The sequence below is a fragment of the Notolabrus celidotus genome, chromosome 7 (assembly GCF_009762535.1).
Source record: "Notolabrus celidotus isolate fNotCel1 chromosome 7, fNotCel1.pri, whole genome shotgun sequence".
Lineage (NCBI taxonomy): Eukaryota > Metazoa > Chordata > Actinopteri > Labriformes > Labridae > Notolabrus > Notolabrus celidotus.
Genome location: NC_048278.1, coordinates 5,758,579 through 5,786,550, shown reverse-complemented (window position 1 = coordinate 5,786,550; position 27,972 = coordinate 5,758,579). Strand labels below are relative to the sequence as shown.

Sequence of the window (27,972 nt, the reverse complement as noted above, 5' to 3'; positions counted from 1 at the left end):
ACAGTCAGTGCTGTTTGTAGTTTCACTTTGGATAAGTGGTTTGTTTATAACATCAAAATGTAATGCCACTGAACCAGCTGGCTTGCAGAGAGAGCTAAATGCTCTTTAACTCGTTCAACCAGTTCTCAAACTTTAATAAAAGACATGATGCAAAAGTACAGAGTGGAGGGGGGCAACACAAGACCAGCACATATTTTGACCACCAAACCTGCTTTGGTTAATTTACCTTCCAGCTTGTGAACAGTCTGTTTCTTTATTTTCTCTGTTCTTAAAAATGTGTCTTTCTCTTCATTTAGAAAGCAACATGGCAAATTGTCAGGGACCTCCATATGAAGTAGTAACATCAACATCACTGCCGTACCCCAGCCCCCCACTGGACCCAAACTCTGGAGTTATCCAATTGCAGCCTGGTGAGGACACAAAACCATATCTGTGTTTTTTAGAGTACATGAATGAAGACTCATATATATATATATATGGATGCCTCTTTTTGAGCTACTAAAGCATCCAAGTTAAAAAACAGAATTTCTTAGCTATATGCTTTTTTTCAACCCCTGTGACAGCTGCCCCTGTCTGTGAGAGAAAGTGAGTTACCAAATGTGGCAAGGTTGAGGGGGCGCTGCACTAAGGGTTTGTCGTATGACAAAGAAGAAACAAAAATGTAACTGATCCGACGACGCCACCTGGGGAATTTCACCCCAAGAAATAATAATAAATAAAAAGGCAACACAGGTTCAATATAATTTGTTTATTTTATCTTAAAAAGACTAGTCCAGTCCAATGTGGTTTAAAATGAAACCAGTTGGTTCAGTTAAAAATTCAATAAAGGCAAAACAATCAATAAAGGCAAAAACAATCAATAAAGGCAAAACAATCAATAGAGGCAAAACAATCAATAAAGGAAAAACAATCAATAAAGGAAAAACAATGAATAGAGGCAAAACAATCAATAAAGGCAAAACAGCAGCTGATAAAGGTCCGAAATACAGAAATAAAGCATTACATATTAAAGCTTCTTTTGATGATTAATAAAATATGCATCAACCCTAAAGTGGCCTGACTTACCAGTTAGCTGGCTTCACTATAACAATGACATCAAAGGGACAGCTACCAACGACACCTCAAGCAAAGGACAAAATAAACTTTGTTAGCTTTAAGTAAGTCCAATATTACTTAAAACAAATAATAACAAAGTGGGAATAATCCTTTTTTCTAACCTACCTATGGAATTAATACTATGGCCTTAAATCACTGACAAAACTATCGTGCAAACAGACCAGATCCTCCGACAAGGAGAAGTAGAACCTACTTGCAAATCAAAGAGACCATACAGAGAAAATGTCCTTGTGAGCACAAACACATCACGGACATACAACATTTCTCTGATCAAGAGAGGAAATTTTCATCCTGTGAGAGAAAAACTACCTTTAGAGCTTGTGAAGAAATGAACTGACCTTACAGGTCACAGAACTGCTCACAGGTCACAGAGCTGCTCACAAGTCAAAGAGCCGCTTGCAGGCCACAGAGCCGCTAGCAGGTCACAGAGCCGCTAGCAGTTCACAGAGCTGCTCACAGGCCACAGAGCCTCTAGCAGTTCACAGAGCCGCTCACAGGCCACAGAGCCTCTAGCAGTTCACAGAGCTGCTCACAGGCCACAGAGCCTCTAGCAGTTCACAGAGCCGCTCACAGGCCACAGAGCCTCTAGCAGTTCACAGAGCCGCTCACAGGCCACAGAGCCTCTAGCAGTTCACAGAGCTGCTCACAGGCCACAGAGCCTCTAGCAGTTCACAGAGCTGCTCACAGGCCACAGAGCCGCTCGCAGTTCACAGAGCCCCTCACAGGCCACAGAGCCTCTAGCAGTTCACAGAGCCCCTCACAGGCCACAGAGCCTCTAGCAGTTCACAGAGCCGCTAGCAGGTCACAGAGCCGCTAGCAGTTCACAGAGCTGCTCACAGGCCACAGAGCCTCTAGCAGTTCACAGAGCCGCTAGCAGTTCACAGAGCTGCTCACAGGCCACAGAGCCTCTAGCAGTTCACAGAGCTGCTCACAGGCCACAGAGCCTCTAGCAGTTCACAGAGCCGCTCACAGGCCACAGAGCCTCTAGCAGTTCACAGAGCTGCTCACAGGCCACAGAGCCTCTAGCAGTTCACAGAGCCGCTCACAGGCCACAGAGCCTCTAGCAGTTCACAGAGCTGCTCACAGGCCACAGAGCCTCTAGCAGTTCACAGAGCTGCTCACAGGCCACAGAGCCTCTAGCAGTTCACAGAGCTGCTCACAGGCCACAGAGCCTCTAGCAGTTCACAGAGCCGCTCACAGGCCACAGAGCCTCTAGCAGTTGACAGAGCTGCTCACAGACCACAGAGCCTCTAGCAGTTCACAGAGCTGCTCACAGACCACAGAGCCTCTAGCAGTTCACAGAGCCGCTCACAGGCCACAGAGCCGCTCACAGGTCACAGAGCCGCTCGCAGGTCACAGAGCCTCTAGCAGTTCACAGAGCTGCTCACAGGCCACAGAGCCTCTAGCAGTTCACAGAGCTGCTCACAGGCCACAGAGCCTCTAGCAGTTCACAGAGCCGCTCACAGGCCACAGAGCCTCTAGCAGTTGACAGAGCTGCTCACAGACCACAGAGCCTCTAGCAGTTCACAGAGCTGCTCACAGACCACAGAGCCTCTAGCAGTTCACAGAGCCGCTCACAGGCCACAGAGCCGCTCACAGGTCACAGAGCCGCTCGCAGGTCACAGAGCCGTCCCCGCTCAAGTATATTTTAGTTTTGTCAGTCGGGGGCGTGTACAGAGTGCGTGCACAGTCACCATAGTGTCTGAGTGTGATTGGCTGCAGGGACAGAGTCCTTGTGTTTTCTGATTGGACAGGTTAGTTTTTTCCCCCGTGTTTGTTGTTATCGTCCGTCTCGTGCACATGGACTTGGGACGCTGCTATTTACGAGCTCCTTGGCTAATCTTCCAAGAACAACATCTTCACATGTAATTTTCTAAAGTGGAGACACTTTCCTCTTTAGTCTCCCCAAAGCTGGAATGTGGACAAAACTCCTTCATCTACAGTTGGACCACAGCTAAGAAGTGTCTCTGTTACATTGTGTTAGCTTAGCATTAGCTCGACCTCTATGTGATAGTTATGGTACTGTGGTGTTCTATAACATAGACCTTTGTTTGGATGCTGATTAACATTCATAGAATAAACAAGTATATTCTCCTTGTGGTGTTTGATGGTGTAGCATGACAGCATGATTTTGATGTTTAAACATCAGTGAAAGGTGAAAAATGTTAGCCCAATAATATGCCTTTACATGTGTCGTTTCACCCACACCCCACAGACATATGTAAGTATTTGTGGAGCTGTAACCGGAAACTGTTTTTCCCATAAGAGAACTCAATCCGATTCATCAATTATCCAAATGGTTGATGATTAATTTCCCAGTGTAGCTCTTACGGATTTCCTTTTCTATTTATTATAACAATTTGTATTCACCAAAATGTTTTGTTATTTTGTTCTCTTGTTCTTTTTGAGTGAACACACGCACAGTTTCCGATTACAGCTTCACAAATATTTACATATGTCTGTGGGGTGTGGGCGAAACAACACATGTAACTGTACAGTACTTTTCCTCTCAGGCTGAAAATTTGCTCTCTTGAGCAGAGAAATTTTGCATGTCAGTGATGTGTTTGCGCTCACAAGGACATTTTTTCAGCATGGTCTCTTTGATTTGCGCTCGGGTTCTACTTCTCCTCATGCGAGGATCTGGTCTGTTTGCGCGATAGTTTTGTCAGTGATTTAACGCCAAACCTCAGTGCAAGGAAAATGTGGCAACCAGTAGGCAAACCAGACAGAAAGGCAGCCATGTTGCCACAGGTGCTTTTCATATGGTTCACCTGATTAAGGGGAGGAGTTAACCTACTTCCAAGAGGCTGCATTTAAGGCCAACAATGAAAAAAGCAAGACTTTGAGCACTGCTCCCACTACACACACAATGAGGTTTCAAATTTGTACCTGTTCGACTACAAACATCCAGAAAAACATTTAGCACGCTGCATTTAATCGAGATGTCTCTTTCAAAGGCCAAAAGGTTGATGCCGAGCACAGAGTGTTTCAGGAGAAGTGGGAGAATGATTATTTCTTTGTGGAGTTTAAGAGGAATGCCACCTGTCTCATCTGCAAAGAGAAAATTGCCGTGTTTAAGGATTATAACATCAAGCGGCATTATTTAGTTAAACATGCGGAGCAGTTTGCAAAGTTCCAGGGAGATGAGCGGATACAACGAGCTGCACACCTAAAGAAAGGACCGTCAACTCAACAATACCTCTTCCAGAGAGCAATCAAGGAGGCTGATGCGGCACTTGAAGCTAGCTATGTTGCGAGTAAGATGACATAGGAGGAGGAAAAGCTGGAAAGCCGTTCACTGAAGGTCAGTTTCTATAAGACTGCATGCTGAAAGTTGCGAATATTGTCTGTCCAGAAAAAAAAAATCAATTCAGCAACATCAGTTTGACAGCCAACACAGTGGCAGAGCGGATCACTGAACTATCAAATGACATTTATGAACAATTACGTGACAAAGGCAAGGCTGATGCAAGGCTGTACTACAGCCAAAGATGTATTTCAGCTGCTGTGTGAGACAATTGAGCAGGCTGACCTCTCCTGGAAGTCGCTAGTAGGAATAACGACAGACTGCGCACCATCAATGATAGGGAGGAGAAACGGACTGGTAGCGCTTGTTCAAAAAAAATTGGAGGAGGAAGGTGCAGATTCTGCAATTGCTCTGCACTGTATTATCCATCAGCAGGCACTGTGCAGCAGGTGCTTAAAATTTGACAATGTGATGTCTGTCGTCGTGAAATGCATCAATTTGATCAGATCCAGGGGCTTACAGCACCGCCAGTTCTGTGCCATTTTGGAGGAAATTGACGCATCATATTGGGATGTGCTGTACTTCACAGAGGTAAGTTGGCTTAGATGGGGAAATGTCCTGAAGAGGTTTTTTCAGCTGAGAACAGAAGTGAAGACATTCATGGAGGAGGGCAGGCTGGACCTTCCTGAGCTTGATGATCCCAAGTGGCAGATGGACCTCGCTTTTCTAGTTGACATCACAGAGGGGCTGAATACACTCAACCTGAAGTTGCAGGGGCCAGGCCAGCTTGTCACTGCAGATTTTGAAAATATCAAAGCTTCCATGACAAAACTGATGTTATGGAAAGCCCAGCTAGCTGAGAAAAAACTCTTCCATTTCCCGGCTTGCAGGTCTATTGTGGAGGAGGGCACAGCATTCAGTGGTAAAAAATATTTTGCTGCCATTGAGACGCTACAGCAGGAATTTGACCAGCAGTTTGCAGACTTCAAGACACGCAGTGCCACTTTCCAAATGTTTGCTGACCCTTTCTCCTTTGACGTACAGAATCCCCCCAGTGTGCTACAAATGGAGCTCATTGACCTGCAGTGCAATTCTCAGCACAAAGCAAGTTCAGAGAGGCAAATGGAAAAGCAGACATGCTTGGACCATTTCTGAGAGAATTACCCCCATCCTTCCCAGAGCTTTCCAGGATCTTCAAAAGGACCATGTGCCTTTTTGGAGGCACATATCTCTGTGAAAAACTTTTCTCCACCATGAACTTTAATAAAGCAAAGAAACGGTCCAGACTTAGTGATGACCATCTTCAAGCCATACCGAGGGTTTCAACTGCCACCTCCCTCAGAGCAAATGTGGCCCAGCTGTCTGAGAAGAAGCACTCTCATGTGTCTGGCAGCAAGAATTAGGCAGAAAAAGCCTAAAATGACTGTAAAATAGTTCATGTGGAAAAATACAGTTGTTCCAACAGTTGAATATTTTTTTTTTATACTATTTTTTGTGGAATACTTGTGGCCCCGGTGTGACAAGGCTGGATGCTCAGCGGCCCTCAGGTAATTTGAGTTTGAGACCCCTGCTTTAGGGTGTCCTCATAGTTTCAGGGGTTGGCTGGTGGAGGCACTAATGCCTTATTGTTACAAGGAGCATGTGCGCCGCATTCTGTCAACACCTGGGTCCAGAATAGAGAGAACGTCGGGCTGCAGTGGAAAGACAGGCAAAATTTGGTCACAGGAACCATTTAGTTCCTTGAAGAGAAGTTCCTGGAGCTAAAAGTTCCTGTGACTTTTGGTTGATATGCACCAAGACCGAATGTTCCTTATAAGAACTGTAAATGCAATGGTGATTGAATTCTCAATGTTATCCTTTCACTTAAGTCCTTGTTGCTGAAGCTTTTTTGCAGATTGTTTTTTGTTTTCGTTGTATTCTGCTCTTTGTTAAATCCAAACACCAGTTTCTGCCAAAGCAGGTACTTAACTTTAGTAGACTTCAGTATACAGGGAAAATAAACCGGCTGCAACATGCCTCTCTATATGTGCAAAAACCTAAACACCTTTGTGTTGCAATCTTTGCTAGAACAAAAGTTCCTATTGTCACAGTTCTGTGCTTTAAACCTTTCTCACACTGCCTCCTTCTCAGTTACAGTTTTCTCTATCAGCCAACCGCCGCCTCAGATCATACAGACTGGTGAGGGCCTCATGAATTTCAATAAATAAAATCTATAATAATTAAGGAAAGAGCTTTAAATACAGTTTCAGGTTGATGAAGTGATTGTGGTTTCACAGTGTTGCATACGTGTTTCTCACAGTGAGCCAGACAGTGGAGATACAAGAACTACCTGCTGATGTCCCAGGACGGATGGTTTGTCCTCATTGCCAGAGGACTGTTATGACTGAAACCAAGCACAAAAACGGCTTTCTCGCCTGGATGATGTGTCTCGCGCTAGCACCTACCCTGTGAGTAAACTAAACATACAAGCAGGCACACACACCCATCAAGATTCAGACACTCAGTAAAATGATGTTGATGCAGTCCATGACGCAGACACTGACTGAAAGAGCTGAATATATAAGTCTTACTTATGTGGCAGCACAAGGGTAGGGCAACGCCACCCTGGGAATTTCACCCAGGGAAATATTAGAGACAATTTATCACTCTTTAATTGTACACTGGTTCGATGTATATGTGTACACAGAGGAGCTTGAGACAAGGAGTATGATAAGACAATTATTTTATTATTATGTTCTTAAAACTATTCTTTAAAATTACAAAACAAACAAAGAAAAAGCATCCATTCATAAAATAGGGGGGTGATAAAGGGGATGTGGCTGAGGCTCACCAGGTGCAATGGGTTGAGGTGAGGGATCCCAGTGAGAAAAATCCAATTGAAAACACCCCAAACACACGTGAAGAACCTACACACACTCGTGGAAAAACTCAAATGGGGCACACAGCATACAAAGAAGGAGGGAACCACCACCCAGGTCACCAGCGCCACCACCAGGCTCTCAGCCACTGAAAGAAAGAGAGAAACAAACAAACAGTTAATAGAACTGAAAAAAAGACACGATAACTAAACCAGAAAATAAGCAACTTAAATAACGTATTCAAATGGTAAATCAAGTCAGCAAATGAAAAAGAAAACAATACTAATGGCAGTAACACAAAATACTCAAATCCCAAACCCCCAGAGTCCATTCAGTCCATATCAAGAAAAAGAGGTAAAAATAGTCCCAGCTCGACGGGTTGCCACAGAGGAAGAGCAGCCGCATGCAGCGGTCCCACGAATCGGTCAGCCTGCCTCAGCGACCCAACAGCTGAAGTGCCCACGCTGGACCCACAGCTGGGCTTACAAGCAGGGCTCCGCACCGAGGCGCGTAGAAGGCAGGTAGGCAGGCGAGACGGCTCACAGGCAGGCAGCAGCAAGGAGCAAGATGGCTTACAGACAGGCAGACAGGCAAAGCTAAGCAGTGTCACAAGACAGCAAAGACTGCAGTACAGCCCAAACGGTAGTTCCGGAAACGCAATGAGGCAAAACAAGGGCTCCGCAAAACAGCAGTGGATCCCAGCTCCCCTCGCCAATCGGCCACAATGGCATCTAAATAGCAGATAAAATAACAGCCATCTTAATGAGCGCTACATGATCAAAGGCATAAATGAATCAAATGCCACTGGTGTACATACCAGACAGGCGCTTCACAGCACGAACCGAGGGAGAGGCAAGCTTCCTGCTAAGGCAGGGAGCTGCAATATCGCCAAAGCACAAACAAACTATGGAGCATGCTGACAGGCGGCGATAAGCTAGTATTACCCAGAGGTAATGAGTTGCAGGGGTCATCCTGCTACACTTATTTGCTTCATGAGCCAGTGAGCAGCTTTCATCCTTGTTCAAAGTCTCAGAGATCCTTCTGATTGGTCATTTAAAGCAGAGGTTCTTAACATTTTGGAGTCATGACCACCAACAGTAATATCATAGGTGTTCACAGCCTGTGTGTAAATGGTAAATGGGCTTGTACTTTTTAGTGCTTTTCTAGTCTTTCTGACCCCTCAAAGTGCTTTCCCACAACTCGTCGCATTCACCCATTCACACAACAATCACTTGTAGAGGCTGCTATATAATGAGGGACCATTAGTGTTAGCTAATCTTATTCAAACACATTCACACACCGCTGAACAACAGAGAGAGCAGCTTGGGGTTCAGTGTATTGCCCAAGGACACTTCTTCATGTGACTGCAGGAGCTGGGATCAAACCGCCAACCTTCTGATTGAGAGACGATGGACTCTGAATGAATGAATACCATAACCTGCTGCCCTTATGAAACAACATTAAAACACATTTTGTCACTGGTACAGCCTGTGTAAAAACCATGAGCCCTTAAAAATATGTTGTTTTGTTTTAAATATGTACGTTTTTAAACCCACACTGATGTAAATGTACCCGAGTTGGCCAAAGAAACAAAAATTGAAATACATCAAATGAAATAAAACAAAATGTAATTGATGAAGTGATGATGAAGTGTTACTTAAATCTTTTTCTTGTACCTCACTCTAGGCTCTGCTGTTGGATCGCCCTGTGCATCAAAGCATTTAAAGACGTGGAGCACTCCTGCCCCAACTGTAACAAAGTCATACATATCCACAAAGAAGGATAGCAAAATCGGGCTCATGGGGTATAATCAGTGTGAATAACGAGGGGTCTAAGTGGGGTCTGAGACCCCTTTATTGACATGAAAGCCTCAACTGCAAAATTTGTGGGGGTCTCTTGGGAAGTATTTATAACATCATTTTTTTCACTTGCTATTGTCACTACAAATTATATTTGAAAGCACGTCACGTTTGTTTTAACTGTGCTTAATATGGTAATATATATTTCGCCATACAACGGTTGGCTGGGTTCATATGTTCACGTATGCGTGTGTTGGAGCGTGCACCTGCACGAGAGTGAAGCAAGAGTGTCATATATGGTTGCAGAGCAAATTTGCTAAGGTGGTCCTGTAGCTGTGTGCAGCTTTGTTGATAATGAGCTTAGTGAAATGAAGTCTTTTCTTGGAGCTGATGGTTTAACTCTTTAAGCTAGCAACTGCTCTTGTAAAACCATTAGCATTGGTTGTAACTTCTATACTACAAACCCTGAATAAACTAATAATCTTACTCAACTGACTCTGCACGGAACTGTTTTATCACATACATATTCATTTTAATTACAATAATCTTTGTCCATAGTGGTGGACAAAGTACTAAGCTTCATTACTTAAATCAAAGTATAGATCCTCCTGGTCAAACATTACTCCAAAACAAGTGAAAATTGCTCTGTCAGATTATTACTTCAGTTAAAGCTGGGGTTGGTAGTCTCGGAAAACTAGCATGAATTTGAATGTGGCATTTCCTCAGGACTCCATCTAACCCCTCCCCCTCTCCTCAGAGCTCCTAAACAACGACACCCCCGCTCGCTCCCATGCAGGAGCACCACTGATTCTCAACCATATGATCGTTACTGATTTAAAACCAGTCGTCACCAAAACATTATCATAGTTAGAGTTAAATACACAAACAAACATGGCTGCTGTTAGTACTCAGTTAGTAACAGCTCTACTGTTTGTTAAACCTGTGCAGTGTAGATGTTCTTAATTCCTACAGTGTTGACAGTTAGTGAAGGCATCAGGAGTGTGTGAGCTGGAGAGAGGAGAGACAAGAGGAGAAGTTCTTCATTCATTCAAACATTGATTGTTGCTTTGTTTCTGATCCGGACTACAGTCCTGAGCAAAGCCCCTCATCGGGTCAGAGGAGACAGGCCCGAGGTCGAGCGAGAGGGGCAATAAATCAGTCCCTCCAGGATTTCGCAGGATTTTTTTGTGATTGTTGCGGCCCAAAAAGCCTGATTTTGCAACAGCTTTTTGAAAAAATTGCGGTGAAAGTTGCGTTTTTTCTTTTTCTTTTTCCCCCAAATGACATCTCAGGGGCAAGTAAATATGCTAAATTACAGTTGTTTTTAGAAAACATTCTTGATGTGGCCACTGACTGTATTTTGATCCTCTTGATTCACAGTAAAATGCCATGAAAGCACTGTATTACACATTTACGACGGTCCCTGAATGCACCTCGCAGTGACAGCAGCACTTGACAGACAGTGGGTTCACGGCACTCTGAAATGCATCTGCATCTTTGATGACAAGGAGTTCATCCAAACTTACTAAATGTGTCTGATGTTTCACCAAACTGGAACAAATCAAACTGTAGACGCGGAGCTTTTTACGATGATGGCGGCAAAACGTCAAACCTCGAATATTAAACAGCAATGAAGAAGAGACAGATGCATGGAGGCGGGGAGAGCTGGTTCATAAAGCACACCTGCTGCAGGTAGAGACCAAACACTGAGCCCCTCAATCTATAAATCACAACGTTGTCATGGTCACTTGTCCTGCCTGCTGTACCCTCTTTTCACCCGTTCTCCGTGCGTGTTTTGAAAAGTGCCGATCAAGTGAGGACTTACGTTTATGTTCCAAGGAAGTCAAATTGATGATGAAACTGATGACGTATAGGGACTGAGGTAAAGGTAATTGGTCAAATTTGCAGGAAAGTTGCGGTGATTGTATAAAATTGGTTGAATTTGTGTTGATAGTTGCGATCGCGAAATCGCAACTTCCTGGAGGGACTGATAAATAGAGTCAGGGGAAGCAGAGGCAGGGGACGGGGGACTGTAAGCCGGGGAAATGTACGTGCAGGATTAGTAGTTTGTGTTTGCGTTGAGAGTTGTTGAAGTAGCAGGAAAAGGAATAAATCTCTTGGTAGTATTAGAAGAGTTAGTCATCTCTTCACCACCATTTGCTTCCTTACTTTCTATGACAGCCTAATTTATCCATACACTGCATTCCAAATTATTATGCAAATTATATTTTTCTCTGATTTTCCAAAATAGTCGATGCAGTTAGAATAGCACAACAGAGTTTCAAAACATTTTATAAGTTGTAAAGAACTGATAATAGTCATTTGTTGAATTTGCAGCATTAGAAGGAGGTCCTATTTACTGAAAACAAAAGCTGTTTCAATCAAAAACATCTTAACAGGTGAAGTTACATTTTAACTTAGTAAAACCCCTTATTTGATAGCAGCTTCACAATTCTTCCATCCATTGAACTTATGAGTTTTTGGACAGTTTCTGCTTGAATTTATTTGCAGGATGTCAGAATAGCCTCCCAGAGCTGCTGTTTGGATGTGAACTGCCTCCCACCCTCATAGATCTTTTGCTTGAGGTTGCACCAAAGGTTCTCAATAGGGTTGAGGTCAGGGGATGATGGGGGCCACACCATGAGTTTATCTCCTTTTATCCCCATGGCTACCAATGATGCAGAGGTATTCCATGCTGCATGAGATGGTGCTTTGTCATGCATGAAGATGATTTTGTAACGGAAAGCACGGTTCTTCTTTTTGTACCATGGAAGAAAGTGGTCAGCCAGAAACTCCACATACTTTCCAGAGGTCATGTTCACACCTTCAGGGACCCTAAAGGGGCCGGCCAGCTCCCTCCTCATGATTCCGGCCCAAAACATGACTCCGCCAACTCCTTGCTGACATCGCAGTCTTGTTGGAACATGGTGGCCATGCACCAACCATAAACTACTCCATCCATCTGGACACTCCAGGGTTGCACAGCACTCGTCGGTGAACAAGACTGTTTGAAAATTAGTCTTCATGTATTTCTGGGTCCACTGCAGCCGTTTCTGTTTGTGAGCATTGGTTAGGGGTGGACAAATAGAAGGTTTATACATAACTGCAAGCACCTTGATGTTCGCGGGACTCCAGAGGCACCAGCAGCTTCAAAAAACCTGTTTGCTGGTTTGCAATGGGATTTTAGCAGCTGCTTTCTTGATCCGACGTATTTGTCTGGCAAAAACCGTCCTCATTGTGCCTTTATCTGCACGAACCTGTGTGTGCTCTGAAGCAGCCACAAATCTCTTCACAGTATGATGATCCACTTAAGTTTTTAAGGAAGTATCTAAGGTTGTCATACCTTATCCAAGGCATTTAATTATTTCATACTTTTCGGCAGCAGAGATCCTTTTAGTTTCCCATATTTCTTGAAAATGGTGGTCTGCTTAATAATGTGGAACGCCCTTCTTTAGTAGTTATTCCTTTAATTGGGCTCACCTGGCAAACTAATTATCACAGGTTTCTGAGAATGATTTTAGTGATCCAATTGAAAAACAAACAAAAATAATCTTTATGACGCTGAAATACAATTTGCATAATAATTTGTAATGCAGTGTATATTTCGTACTGTAAAAAGTCTGCTCCTTCAGAAACGCTTTGTGAGAATGGTAACCTGATCAAAGTCACACGTCTCATCTGCAGCTTTGTTTCAGAAGCTCCAGATTCTTAATATTTAGAATGTCAGTATTCCTCAAATGAGTTTTTGGAATACTTTAAATCAAAATCACTGGTCTGTTTTTACTCAACTGTTCAAACTTCAACCCTTCATCCTCCTGAATGTTTTACATCTAAAGGTTCTCGATACTATTCAGGGGCATCAAACACTGGAACATTTATTCCTTTTTGGCAAAAAAATGTTTCTGTGTAAAATGTTACAAAGGATGCCTGAATTGTTTTTACTACTGTTATGTAATTATTCACACCTATTAAATAGTTTTTATTTTTAAAGATTGATCTCTCTCTTTTTTAATTTTTTATCATGTTTTATTTAATTTTTCTTCTTTTTTATTTGTAAAGCACTTTGTAACCATATTTAGAGTGTGCTAAAGTTTATTATTATCATTATGATGAGGATAATGATGATGACTATTATTATTGTTATTATTATATTTCTTTAACCTGCTTTACTTCAAATATAAAATTAAAAACATTGATACATGGATAACAAAACTCTGTGCTCCACTCCTGTAACTAAATGCCTCAGCAGCCTTCATGAGTGCGGCTCCACCTTCTTTCTGGCACATTAAAATGACCTTGCCTGGTTGTCCTCATTTCTTTCATTCATCAGAGGAAGACACAGATATCTACCTTCTCAAAGTCTTCATCAAGGTTAGTACCTTCCTCACGCAGACTAGTTGAAATGATCAAACATATAATCTTAGGTTCAGAGTAGAAGACATGATACAGATGGCTCAACTTGAAAATTTATAGTTTGATATTTTTCTTCATAATCATGAAGCAGCAGCTCTTTTTAGGCAGCTGGGGATTCATTTTATTTATCTTGAATTCTGATGAAAAAAATCAATAAATACAGAAATAAATGAAGCACTTATTATGAACTGTCTTATAATTTACAATGATGCAACACAACAACAGCAGATCTCATCATAAGGTGGAAATGTTTGTAAGTTTTACGTTTTCATGTGGTCATCACTGGCACCATTTGACTTTGACTGTCACATAGAAAACCCATATTGAGTGAAGATTAAAGGTGTACAACTTCAATTTGGGTCTCATGACTGTGTAATCATGAATTCTATCAACATAATTTACTGTAAGTCTGACTGCAGCAGTGTTTGTGGGAGCGCATACTTAAAGCTTTTATGATGCATTAAAGATCATTAGCAGCTGAAGTTTAAAATAAACTCAATCTCAGCTCAGAGAAATCATAGAGTGCCATGTAGAAGAAACACATGTCCAAAAATGTTAAAACCTTCATAAAGTTTTCGTATGGATTTCACCAAATGAAACAGGAACGCTGCCACAACGCTTTATGACACTGTATATAATAAAAGTATGTTATAATCTAAATTACTAATGATTACATTCTGTGCTGAGCAGGTGTAGGTGCTGGATGTCTAAAGACGAAGCAAAGATCAATTTTCAAGTCATCAGACTGAAGCTGAGTGCAGTGTCCCAACTGGACAGCAGGTGGAGCCATCAGACCGTCACACAGTCCTTTCTATCACACAGGCCAACACTCCATTTTTGTTTAAAGGTGACATATAATGCAAAATCGACTTTTTAATGGTTCTCTACCTGAAATATGTTTCCCTGGCATGTCTACAAACCCCCCGCGAATGAAAAAAATCCATTCTGCCCCTGTTCTGATTTCTCCACCTTTCTGTAAATGTGTGTGAAACGAGCCGTTTCAGACTTCAGTGTTTTTGTTACGTCACAACAACATCCGGTCTGTCACGGAGGTCAGAGCTCGGAGCTTGTTCAGCCCATTGACTGTATAAAATACAACTCAACTCCTCCTCCGTTTTTCATTACCTGCACACACGTGTGCTAACAAGGAGCTTAGGAGGGAGGCATGCTAGTTGTAGGCTGTCTTAATAATCACAAAGGTCGGTTTTACTCCCCACGTCTGCAGATTTGAAGATCTAGTGGATAATTTTTATTTTTCATGGAAAAGTGCTAGCGCTAATTAGCATAGCCACATAGCTACATGTTCATAGCTGTGTACCAAGACACACGTCGACATACTGACAAACAAAACAACAAGAAACACTAAATCTGTGACCAATGGTTCAGAAAGGTCCTGCTGCAGGCGCCTCTCCGTCGTGAGCAACAGTCGGGCAGTATTGCAGACAATTGCTGACGCTCATTGGGCAAAGGACATAAAAGAGCTCAACTTGGACAGAGACAATCTTCCCGTGGAGAGAGCTTTGGGCTTGCTTTGGTGCAATGAGTCCGACTCCTTCAAGTTAAAGATGGAAGTGAAACCGCAGTCTCTAACTTGGCGTGGGACATTGTCAACAACCAGCTCAGTGTACGATCTGTTGGGATTTTTGTCACCAGTTACTCTGTCTGCCAAGATGATGCAATAAGAACTCTGCCGTAGAAGCTGTGGGTGGGATGATGCTATACCTATCTTAAAGCAGTGGGAAAAATTGCTGGCATCATTCAAGGTTGAAAGATGTGTAAAGCCAAGGAACTTTGGAGATCCCATACACAGCCAACTTCACCATTTTGCTGATGCCAGTAAAGATGGCTACGGCATCAGGTTGAAGAACTGCAGAGATGATGTTCATGTTTCTTTCCTTCTGGGAAAGGCCAGAGTTACGCCTCTAAAGGCTGTAACTGTTCCAAGACTGGAACTTACTGCTGCTGTACTGGCTGCCAGAGTGGATGTGATGCTAAAGGCGGAGCTTCATAAATTCATAAGTCTGTATTCTGGACAGACAGCACATCAGTTTTAAAGTACATCAAGACAAGCGTTTCCATACGTTTGTGGCAAATAGGATCTCAGAGAAAGAGCTGAGAGAAATATCAAGCCCTTCTCAGTGGAGACACATCAGCTCTAAAGACAATTTAGCTGACCATGCTTCCAGGGGGATGAAGGTGCAAGACTTTCTAAAAAAAACAGTGGATGGCTTGAGGGTCCCAGTTTTCTGTGGAATCCTGAAGAGGACTGGCCAGCAGATGGTGTTGATGTACAAGTGGATTGTGATGATCCAGAGACAAGAAAGGAAGCCTCAGTGAATTACATTGTAAATGATTCACTCAATGCAACTGACCAGCTTTTAACTTACTTCTTAGACTGAAGGAAGCTCAAGGTGTCAGTCGCCTGGTCTCTCAAAATACAAAAACATCTGTTGGAGCTCAGTCACTGGAGAAAAGGTTTGAAGAATCCTGATCCCACAAACGGGTCAAACAGGATGACTAAAGGCCACTGACTGTTAAACCAAAGGGTAACATCTTGACACCGAATTATCTGTTGGATGCTGAAAAGACTATTATTCGGTACTGCCAGCAGCAACGGTTTGAGGATGAAATGTCCTGTCTGCTATCTGAGCAGACAAAGCTCCATCTACAGGCTGGATCCTATTTTGGAAGATGGACTCCTAAGAGTTGGAGGAAGATTAAACAAAGGAGCAATGCCATTGGAGGAAAAACACCCCCTCACCCTTTCCAAGGATCAGCACATCTCTGAGCTTATTCTTAGATATACACATCAAATATTGGGACACAGTGGACGAAACCACACGCTGTCTGTACTCAAGAGGAAGTATTGGATAACCAATGGAAATGCTGCTGTAAGGAAGATCTTGTCTGAATGCAGCTATTGCAGACACTATAAGAATGACGAAGAATGGGCACAGACTTGGCCTACTGGTTAAGTTGTGCGCCCATGTAGCGGGCGGCCCGGGTTCAAATCCAGCCTGTGGCTCCTTTCCCGCATGTCATTCCCCCACTCTCTCCCAGTTTCCTACACTATCCACTGTCCTCTCCCTCTATCAATAAAGGGGTAAAAAGCCCAAAAAATATTTAAAAAAAAAAAAAAAAAAAGAATGACGAAGAATGATTTTTTCCTCCCATGCTTTAAAATTCTACACAAGTTAATAGCAAATATTTTAGTAATGTTGCGTGGTTATGAATGCACATTGTATTGAAGGCACAGAAATGTCAAATAGGAAACTTTAAGTACCAACATTGTTTCCATCAGAGCCCCGGGCTTCAGGCCTGTGGTTGTGGTGTCAGAGGATTGTGCGCCTCATACAAAGGTGGGAGGTATGGAAAGTGCTTTGCAGCAAACAAGAGGATGTGGTTCTAAGAGGATGTGGTTCTATAAGACATATCAGTCCTTGCCATATTTTATATTAGTAAGATTTATCAATAAATCATTTTATCTTGAAATACTGTTGTCCTACTGAAAGTTGGTAAACTTCTTCACATCCTTCAGCCAGCATTTATCTAGGATAGTCGCTCAAGCCTGATGTGATGGAGAGCCTGTGTAAAACATAATGGTGAACATAGTGGGAGTAAATAATCAGCTCAGTATTTGAGACTTCAGTGTAGAGATCGAAAATGTAATCATATAGTCTGCCACAGGATGCGTGGCGTTGCGTTACGGGCTGCGCAGTGCACGTTCCCATTCTAGTCTATGCTTTAGGGTCCAAAGGGCGCGCTGCTGCGCGTCTCAGCTCCGTCTCGGGAGCGTATCCCCACGCGGCTTTGCCAGAGATACGTTTCAAGTCATATTTTTTCGATGGAGCCCGTGCCCAGCACGCGTCAACATGCACAGAAAAGAACGACCTAGACAGGCAGTCAGGCACGAGGATCGCATGCAACATCCGCCAATTTAAAAATAAAACATCAAATACGGACTCCTTACCGTTTAAAAGATTGTTAAGATCAGAAATACTCATCGATTATGGATGTAAGCTACAAACAACCACAGATCAGTGATCCATGTCGACTACAACAGGACTTTAAGATGATCACTGTGTCAGAAGGTAACAGGACTTTAAGATGATCACTGTGTCAGAAGGTAACAGGACTTTAAGATGATCACTGTGTCAGAAGGTAACAGGACTTTAAGATGATCACTGTGTCAGAAGGTAACAGGACTTTAAGATGATCACTGTGTCAGAAGGTAACAGGACTTTAAGATGATCACTGTGTAAGAAGGTAACAGGACTTTAAGATGATCACTGTTTAAGAAGGTAACAGTACTTTAAGATGAAAACTGTGTCAGAAGGTAACAGGACAACGAAATATAGCAGATTTATTATTATTAAACTCATCTAAACCTGCAAAAACTAAACTTTACAGTTATGCAGCGTACTCAGTGATGATTACAGCACAAAATTCACGGAATACTGTCCAAATGAGCAGAAATCCAACCACAGAAAAGCTCTGTAACCTGCTGTTTGTATGTAGTTCTCTCTATGCTGGACCCAGCTGATCCTGCCTGCTCTGAGCTGGTTCTACGCTCCAAACACGCGTCCTGTGATACAGGGCGCCACAAGAAAGTGAAAAGCATCATAGACAAAGACCCAAGATGAGATTGAGAAAGGTATGTTAGCAAGATGGGATGAACATGGTGATCTCTGGTTTTAAGCAGAACTGAGATCGGGCAGGGCTAACACATGCTAACCCCCACAATCAGTGGATGAAGGACAGGAAATGCATCAGTAGAGCTTTTCTCAGAAACTTGACGAAGAATGATTTTTTCCTCCCATGCTTTAAAATTCTACACAAGTTAATAGCAAATATTTTAGTAATGTTGCGTGGTTATGAATGCACATTGTATTGAAGGCACAGAAATGTCAAATAGGAAACTTTAAGTACCAACATTGTTACCATCAGAGCCCCGGGCTTCAGGCCTGTGGTTGTGGTGTCAGAGGATTGTGCGCCTCATACAAAGGTGGGAGGTATGGAAAGTGCTTTGCAGCAAACAAGAGGATGTGGTTCTAAGAGGATGTGGTTCTATAAGACATATCAGTCCTTGCCATATTTTATATTAGTAAGATTTATCAATAAATCATTTTATCTTGAAATACTGTTGTCCTACTGAAAGTTGGTAAACTTCTTCACATCCTTCAGCCAGCATTTATCTAGGATAGTCGCTCAAGCCTGATGTGATGGAGAGCCTGTGTAAAACATAATGGTGAACATAGTGGGAGTAAATAATCAGCTCAGTATTTGAGACTTCAGTGTAGAGATCGAAAATGTAATCATATAGTCTGCCACAGGATGCGTGGCGTTGCGTTACGGGCTGCGCAGTGCACGTTCCCATTCTAGTCTATGCTTTAGGGTCCAAAGGGCGCGCTGCTGCGCGTCTCAACTCCGTCTCAGGAGTGTATCCCCACGCGGCTTTGCCAGAGATACGTTTCAAGTCATATTTTTTCGATGGAGCCCGTGCCCAGCACGCGTCAACATGCACAGAAAAGAACGACCTAGACAGGCAGTCAGGCACGAGGATCGCATGCAACATCCGCCAATTTCAAAATAAAACATCAAATACGGACTCCTTACCGTTTAAAAGATTGTTAAGATCAGAAATACTCATCGGTTATGGATGTAAGCTACAAACAACCACAGATCAGTGATCCATGTCGACTACAACAGGACTTTAAGATGATCACTGTGTCAGAAGGTAACAGGACTTTAAGATGATCACTGAGTCAGAAGGTAACAGGACTTTAAGATGATCAGTGTGTCAGAAGGTAACAGGACTTTAAGATGTTCACTGTGTCAGAAGGTAACAGGACTTTAAGATGATCACTGTGTCAGAAGGTAACAGGACTTTAAGATGATCACTGTGTCAGAAGGTAACAGGACTTTAAGATGAAAACTGTGTCAGAAGGTAACAGGACTTTAAGATGAAAACTGTGTCAGAAGGTAACAGGACAACGAAATATAGCAGGATTATTATTATTAAACTCGTCTAAACCTGCAAAAACTAAACTTTACAGTTATGCAGCGTACTCAGTGATGATTAAAGCACAAAATTCACGGAATACTGTCCAAATGAGCAGAAATTCAACCACAGAAAAGCTCTGTGACCTGCTGTTTGTATGTAGTTCTCTCAATGCTGGACCCAGCTGATCCTGCCTGCTCTGAGCTGGCGCTACTCTCCAAACACGCATTCTGTGGACCAGGGCGCAAGCCCTTGGACAGAGCAAAGCCGTGTCACAGCCATAACGAGGCGCACATTCATACCTGTGGACTCAGTCATCCAGAGCCTTTTCAGTCAAAGAGCTTAGACAACCAGAAAACTTTACTAGGATTGAATGAGAGATGGAATTGTAAGTCATCTGCTTGTAGATGATCTGCTGTTTATGATCTCAGATACAGAAATTAAAAAAGAACTACAAGAGAGCTCTGTTGTACGCCACAAGAAAGTGAAAAGCATTATAGACAAAGACCCAAGTTGAGATTGAGAAATGTATGTTAGCAAGATGGGATGAACATGGTGATCTCTGGTTTTAAGCAGAACTGAGATCGGGGAGGGCTAACACATGCTAACCACCACAATCAGTGGATGAAGGACAGGAAATGCATCAGTAGAGCTTTTCTCAGAAACTTGACGAAGAATTATTTTAACCTCTCCATGTGGTCTCACCACTGAGACACACGCCTATCAACATTGAGTTGATTGACGTCCTCATCAGTTACCTCGTGAGACATTTTGATATTCATTTTTCTTGCAGTCCCGCTTTCATATGACAGGGTTTGAATCAGTTTGTGGTCATGTGATTAAATACCAACTGTTATTAAATCACAAACCAATAAATTAAAACTTGATTCCGAATCACTGCAAAAATAATTAAACGAGTTTTTGATTAGCATAGACATCACAGGGTGTTAAAGTTATCTTATGAAACACTTCATTTAACCCCTTACATTGTCATTGAACATGAGTTACATTGAGCGTCAGAGAACATGAGTTACTGTTGTTTAATCTGTGTGGTCCACACCTGTAAACACGCCTCTGCAGTCTCTCACAATGTTGCTCCACCTTCTTTCTGGCACTTTAAAGTGCCTTTGCCTGGTTGTCCTCCTCATTTCTGTCACTCATTGGAAATAGACACAGTAACAAACTACACACCCCCTTGCAGTCTTCATCAAGGTAAGCAGCTTTTTTCTTCCTCTCTCAGAAACATGACAGACTACATGGCTCAACGTGAAAACTTTGAGGCTCTAGTATGTTTTTTTATAAGAATAGAGTTGCTTAGCTCTTTGAAGAAATATATATTTTTTAAAAGATAGTGAATAATTTATATCTTATAATAGAGACTGAATAAACGCATAAAGTACCAGTCAAAAGTTTGGAAACACCTTCTCATTCAACAGTTTCATTTATTTTAATTATTGTAAACACTGTAGATTAATACCAAAGACATCAAAACTATGAAAGAACATATATCGAATTATTGAATGAACAAAAAAAAGTGTTAAACAAAGCAGAATATGTTTTATATTTTAGATTCTGTAAAGTAGCCCCCTTTTTCCTTCATGACAGCTTTGCACACTCTTGGTATTCTCTCAGTCTGCTTCATGAAGTGGTCTCCTGGAATGGTTTCTAATGAACATGAGCCTTGTCAAGAGTTCATTTGTAGAATGACTTGCCTTCTTAATGTGTTTGAGACCATCAGTTGTGTTGTTCAGAGGTGAAGTTATAACACAATGGGTAGCCCTAGCTCAGCTCTTTGAAGAAAAGAAGAACATTTAAAAAGATAGTGAACACTTTATATCTTACTGTTCTCATCACAATTTAACAGTGTGCCAAACTCCGTCCAACAAACGCAGAAGAGTCAGGAATCATCTTAGTTTGTCCTTTAATAAGATGCCATTGAATTTTTGTTCAAACAAGAGTGAAACTGTAGAAAAACATCACAATACAAAATCAATCCACTTTTTATATGACAACGTAGCTAGAGCACTGCATTACTTTAAATGAGTTGTAATCAAACACAAACATATAAATTACAATTATGAATTTGCATCAAATTACATTACCACAATATATCTTTAACAATTTTCACATAACATTCTCCCCATGAATGTTAACAAATGACATAGGGATATAAAGAACAGAAAAACATAGAGATGATGCTTTCACAAGACTAAACAGAAGGATGGCAGTAGATGAAACACATGTCTACCCCTGGTTCTGCTTGGAGAGAAAATGGGGTAACACTTTACAATAAGGGTCCCTTAATTAGCGTTAGTTAATGCATTATTAAGCATTAATTAACAGTTTAATAATAGTTTAATAATCGTTATAATGTATTACCTAACATTAACTAACACATTAGTTAGTGCATTAATAAGCAGTTAATTAATGTCCACTGCTCAGAGTTAATAAATACATTATTAAGCATTAATAAAAGTTACAAAACTTAATTAGTTAACCATTAGTGAATGCTTTCTGGACCCTTATTGTAAAGTGTAACACATGCATCACTTAAGTAACACATTATAAATGCTAAACTGCCTCATAAGCATTACTTAACCATAATTAACTATTAGTGAATGCTTTTTGGACCCTTATTGTAAAGTGTAACACATGTATCTCTTAGGTAACACATACGCTGAAGCAAAATGAGTTGAAATGTAGTTGAAGCAACACATGTAAAGAATTTAACACATTTTATTTAGAATAAAACAGATAATCACAGATAACATCTCAACTGGCACAGAGAAGTACGTTGGCCCTGAGAGCTCACAGCACTGCAACTTAAGAAAACACATGCAAAAAGACAAAACACAAGCAAATTAAGAAAACATCTTCATCAATTTGACAACACATGCGCAGCATTTAGAAAACGCGATGCAAAGACAACAGCACTACACATTAAAAAAAGCGCTGCAAATAGACAGCAACACAACAGAAGTGTTTCCAGAGGACACTTAACAGTGATGCACACGCTTATGCTTATGCTTATGAGGCAGTTTAGCATTTATAATGTGTTACTTAAGTGATGCATGTGTTACACTTTACAATAAGGGTCCAGAAAGCATTCACTAATGGTTAACTAGTTAAGTTTTGTAACTTTTATTAATGCTTAATAATGTATTAATTAACTCTGAGCAGTGGACATTAATTAACTGCTTATTAATGCACTAACTAATGTGTTAGTTAATGTTAGGTAATACATTATGACGATTATTAAACTATTATTAAACTGTTAATTAATGCTTAATAATGCATTAACTAACGCTAATTAAGGGACCCTTATTGTAAAGTGTTACCGAAAATGGCTGCTTTGTGCAGTGCTTCCTGTATTACCAAAGCCATGACATCTAATAAGAGGGACTGAATAAACACATAAATGAAGAAAAACTCTGATTTGTTAACACACGTTAACACAACATAGCTGATCACATGCAGTAGTAAAAATGAGTGTGAAAATCATGAGGTGTAGGACCTGAGCTGTTAAAAGTGGAATATAAGATACAGTCAGGCTGTGTTGAAATTAAAAATAAGCAAAACAATGGAGCCATTAAGACAAAGTAAAATCTAACATGACAATAGGCAATCATCACTTAGTCTAAAGAGTGATTTAAAAGAAGGTACTGATTGAGCCAATCTCACTTCCTCATGTAGGGAGTTCCACAGCTGCGGGGCCCCAACAGAAAACACCCTTTCACCTTTAGTGACAAGGTGGGCTGATGGAACACAGAGGAGACATGAGGAGCGTTAGCAGTGGCTGGGCTCATAGGGTGTTGGTAAATCTGTGATGTATGCTTGGACAGAGTTGAGTTTGGGCCTCTCTCTTTATGAATGTCTGTCAAAATACTTTAAGCCAATACAGCCCTCATTGCAAAGTCGGAGCCTTCTCTATTTCAATACAGTTCAGAGGAAGACCGTCAAAAAGGGGCAGGGCAAAATGATGCCAAAGGAGTGTGAAGAGTTAAGGGGAACAGGCTCTAACTTTATGTAATCAGTCCTATAGTCTGAGAACGAGCCAAAGGTTTTCATAATCTTGGTAACTGAAGGGATTGAGACTTGATGATTGCTTTAAAACCATAAAACGATACCATTATCCCAGCCATAGTCTGTCAGTACTGAATCCTACGGGTTATACCTGGACTACCCACCATAAAAATGCTGGATAGGCAGTGTTAGAAGCCACAAAGAGATTTCACAACGCTCAGAGACAGAACTGACCCAGTCTATGGTACGGACAATTCGCTAGTGCTGAATCCGTTTCGCTTTATGAAGCTTTTATTTTGGTATTTCCGTTAGGCGGCATTGTGAATTTGCATATCCCCTAAATATTTAGAATGGCAGAGCAACATTTAACATTTAGATTTAACATTTAAAATGTATTTAACAATCAATATTTTTATTAAACTTGTAACATTTAGATTTAACATTTAACATTTAGATTCAACAGTGATTATAACTTAAATATATTTTTCACAACAAAATTAAATGTGAAGAAGCTTGTGAACAGTGTGTTACTCTATTTGCTCTTTTCTAACAGATGTTTCATCCTGTTCCTTCGGAGGACAACATGGAAAGAGGCGGAATGGATGCGACTCCGTACCCCGGCCCCCCAATGAACCCTAATGTTGGGTTCAACCAGCCTGGTGAGGAAACAATACCTTAACTGTGTCTTTTAATTTACATGTTTCTCTACTGTGGCTATACAATCTTTCCTTTAAGTCGTTGTGGATGTCGAGGTTTTTTTTGCAGCTAGTTTATTCTGTTCTTTAAACCTCTCTCATGCTGCTAATTTGAATAATCTTCCTGGGACTTCGGCTCGCGGTGGAAATGCAGATCACAATGGGGCCCCAGGAGTTCCTGAAAGAGTAGTTGGAGGGGCTAAAAGACCCCGGAACTTCTGGTCAAAATACACCATAAGTGATGGTTGGAACGTAGACCGACTGGTAAATTGAAAGCTTTGCCTTCCAGCTCAGCTCGCTATTCACCAAAACGGTCCTGTACACGCAGCACCAACTGGCCTGTCAATCTCACGCTCCATTTTACAAAACATTTTACATCCAGGAACTCCAAAAAGGCTGTGAACTCAGAGCAGGGTCTACATTAAGTTCTGGCGTGATTGAGCTGGTCCCTGAAAGGGTGGGGTAAGACTTACATACAGGAACTTTTAGGGGGCAGGGCCTGAAGACAATCTTATTTACATAAAAAAAAAAAACCTTAATTTACATAGCCAACACTGCAACTGTGAATGCACTGCCAATTTAATTTCTCAATGTTATTCTTTCTCCTAAGCATTTTTCAGATTTATTGTTTTGTGTTTTGAACTTTTCTCACACTGCCTCCTTCTCAGCTCCAGTATACCAAAACAGCCTACAGCAGCCTCCGATCATACAGACTGATGAGGGTCTCTCTGAAAAAATTCTCATGAATTTCAATAATCAAAACCATAACTATTAAGAAGAGAGCTTTAAGTTCAGTTTCAGGTTGATGAAGTTGAGTCAATTGAATGTTGTATACCTGTTTTTCACAGTGGGCCCGGCAGTAGTGATGCTGCAACAACCACAACAACCACTACCTACTGTTCTCCAAGGACGGATGGTTTGTCCTCATTGCCAGAACAGTGTTGTGACTGATCTCGAGCACAAAATCGGATTTAACAACTGGATTTCTTGTTTTGTATTAGGAGCATCTGTAATGTGAGTAGAAAATGAACATAAAAACGCACACCGAACACTCGCACACACGCATCAAAATTAAAATACATAATCTCACCCAGGAATTAAGAGCAACATTTCCCAGGAAACGTTTTATTTTCAGATGGAAGAACAAAAATGTGGCAATTTAAAGAATAGTGCAGAAATGAATGGGCCTCCCTGGCGCCAAAGTAAATAAATGAATATCTCTCAAGTGTACACTTACACAGACTTTAATGTTTGGGTCGGACTTTCTTAAAATATAATGTTATTTTTTTACATTGATGTAAATGTACCCGAGTTGGCCAAAGAGACAAAAATTGAAATATATCAAATGAAATGAAACACAATATAATTGATGAAGTGATGATTGAGTGTTACTGAAATATTTTTTCTGTTACCTCACTCCAGGTGCTTGCCTTTCTGTTGGATCCCCTTCTGTGTCAAATCATGTAAGGATGTGGAGCACTCCTGCCCCAGGTGTCACAAAGTCATACATATCCACAAAATGCAAACGTGGCAGCCGCAGCAATACTCTTGGTAACGCCACTCTAGTTATTTCACCCAGGGAACTATTAAAGACAATTTAAACACCTAAATTGCACATGAGTTAACATATATACACTTGAGGTCAAAATTATTAGCCTCCCAGGAATTCTGGAACATTTTCCTTAAATTCTGCCCAATGTTTGAATCATTGATAAAACTTGATATAAGCAAACATTCACCAGTGTTCTTTAGTAGTTTTGGTACATTTTGGAATGTAAAATACATTTTTAGGATAACTTTATATCAAATATGGTGAAAAATGGCGTGGTCAAAATTATTAGCCCCCATGTGAATTTTTACTTTTAAAACACACCTGAGCAGTCAGTTTGTTTCCTAACAACACCTGTTGGTCAATTTGCTTCCTAACAACACCTGAGCATTCAAACAGCATTGAGATTTACTTAAGGGACTCCAAACAGAGCACTTGAAGAGGTTATTGAGAGAGACTACTCTTACTAACCATGCCAAAGACAATGGAAATCAGTCTTGAGCTCAGAAAGAAGATATTTGAGGCTCATAATAAGGGGGAAGGCTATACTGTAATTTCCAGGCGTTTTACAGTGTCTAGAATAGCTGTATGTTGCATCATTGCAAAGTAGAAGGAGACAAACTCTGTTAGAAACAAACCTGGGCGTGGTAGAAAACACAAGATTTCAAGAACTTTGGGGAGGAAAGTAGTTGAAGATGTCAGCAAGAAGCCCTGACATCTTCCAAGGTGATTGTTGCTGACCTGACCTCCTCTGGAGTTGATGTTTGAAGGAGCACAGTTGTGAGGGATCTTCATCATAATGGGCTTCAGGACCATCGTCCCAGAAGAACCCCTTTACTCAAAGAGTGGCACATCAGAGCCAGACTGAGGTTTGCCCGAGAACATTTGAAAGGTAAAGATGAGTTTTGGAAGTCCATCCTTTGGTCTGATGGAACTTTTTGGGCATATGGATGTTGTTCATGTTTGGCCAAGAAAGGGAGAGTCCTTCAACCCTTAAAACATGGGCCTCAGAATTAAACATGGTGGAGGGTGCATCTTACTGTGGGTCTGTTTTGCAGCCTCAGGCACCGGAAATCTTGTTCTGGTGCATATCATCATGAAAAAAGAAAGTTATGTTGACATTTTGAGGGATAATGTGAAGAACTCTGCTCTTAGTCTAGGCTTTGGTCGGCGCTGGGTCTTCCAGCAAGACAATGATCCAAAGCTTACGTCAAAATTGGTCCAACAGTTCTTAAAGGACACCAAAACCAAGGTCCTGGAGTGGCCCGTACAGAGCCCAGATCCCAATCCTGTTGAGAATCTGTGGCGGGTGCTCAAAGTGAATGTCCATGCTCAGAAACCATGTATTTTGGACCAGCTGGAACAATTTGCATTGGAAAAATTGGCCAAAATCCCTCCAGAGACATGTGCCAACCTTGTAAAGAACTATTTGAAGAGGTTGTTGTCAGGTATGGCTCGGAACGGGCACACTATTGACTACTTAGGGCCAGGGGGCTAATAATTTTGGACATGCCATTTTTACCTTTCCTTGTTTTAATTCATTGCATCAATAAAAAAATCCAAATCAAACATAGTGAACATTTGTCTTTGTTATTTTGGAAACACATAAACTATAAACACTTGTTGTTAATGGTCATTTTCATGGAGAAATCAAGGGTTTTATCTGATTTCACAAGGGGGGCTAATAATTTTGACCTCAACTGTATACAGAGGAGCTTGAGTTGAGATTCACGATAAAACAATTGTTTTATTATTATAATCATTCTTTAAAATTATAAAACAAAGAGAAAAACAACCATTCATAAAATGGATGTGATAAAGGGGATGTGGCTGAGGCTCACCAAGTGCAATGGGTTGAGGAGAGGGATCCCAGTCAGAAAAATCTAATTGAAAACACCCCAAACACACGCGAAGAACCTACACACACACTCTTGTGGAAAAACTCAAATGGGGCAAACAACACACAAAGAAAGGAGGGAACCACCACCCAGATCACCAGTGCCACCACCAGGCTCTCAGCCACTGAAAGAAAGAGTGAAACAAACGGAAACAATTAATAGAACTGAAAAAAACACATGATAACTAAATCACACAGAACCAAAACAATATAATGGGCAGCAACAGGAAAATAAAATGAATGAATTATCAACAGAAAGTACTGAAGCTGCCCAAAATAACTTTAGATAACTAAACCAAAAACAAACCACTTAAATAACACATTCGAATGGTAAACCAAGTAAACACATTAACTGAAAACAATGCGCATGGCAG

General features: G+C 41.3%; 2 protein-coding genes across 2 annotated transcripts; both read left to right on the top strand.

Moving 5' to 3' along the window:
• The first annotated feature begins 304 nt into the window (after window positions 1-304).
• LOC117815507 (lipopolysaccharide-induced tumor necrosis factor-alpha factor homolog) lies at window positions 305-9,085 on the top strand. Its single transcript, XM_034687265.1, has 4 exons — window positions 305-410; window positions 6,494-6,541; window positions 6,663-6,810; window positions 8,908-9,085. The coding sequence occupies exons 1-4, from the start codon at window positions 305-307 to the stop codon at window positions 9,005-9,007; spliced, it is 402 nt and encodes a 133-aa protein (XP_034543156.1). The 3' UTR covers window positions 9,008-9,085.
• Window positions 9,086-23,132: 14,047 nt separating this feature from the next.
• On the top strand, window positions 23,133-25,839 carry LOC117816225 (lipopolysaccharide-induced tumor necrosis factor-alpha factor homolog). Its single transcript, XM_034688407.1, has 4 exons — window positions 23,133-23,184; window positions 24,011-24,116; window positions 25,001-25,166; window positions 25,575-25,839. The coding sequence occupies exons 2-4, from the start codon at window positions 24,011-24,013 to the stop codon at window positions 25,705-25,707; spliced, it is 405 nt and encodes a 134-aa protein (XP_034544298.1). The 5' UTR covers window positions 23,133-23,184; the 3' UTR covers window positions 25,708-25,839.
• The last annotated feature ends 2,133 nt before the right edge of the window (window positions 25,840-27,972 follow it).

Coding starts and splice junctions, on each gene's coding strand:
- LOC117816225 (XM_034688407.1), top strand. CDS start 24,011: ATGTTTCATCCTGTTCCTTCGGAGGACAACATGGAAAGAGGCGGAATG. Junction 24,117..25,000: donor TGTTGGGTTCAACCAGCCTG/GTGAGGAAACAA, acceptor TGTTTTTCACAG/TGGGCCCGGCAGTAGTGATG. Junction 25,167..25,574: donor GTATTAGGAGCATCTGTAAT/GTGAGTAGAAAA, acceptor ACCTCACTCCAG/GTGCTTGCCTTTCTGTTGGA.
- LOC117815507 (XM_034687265.1), top strand. CDS start 305: ATGGCAAATTGTCAGGGACCTCCATATGAAGTAGTAACATCAACATCA. Junction 411..6,493: donor AGTTATCCAATTGCAGCCTG/GTGAGGACACAA, acceptor CCTCCTTCTCAG/TTACAGTTTTCTCTATCAGC. Junction 6,542..6,662: donor GCCTCAGATCATACAGACTG/GTGAGGGCCTCA, acceptor TGTTTCTCACAG/TGAGCCAGACAGTGGAGATA.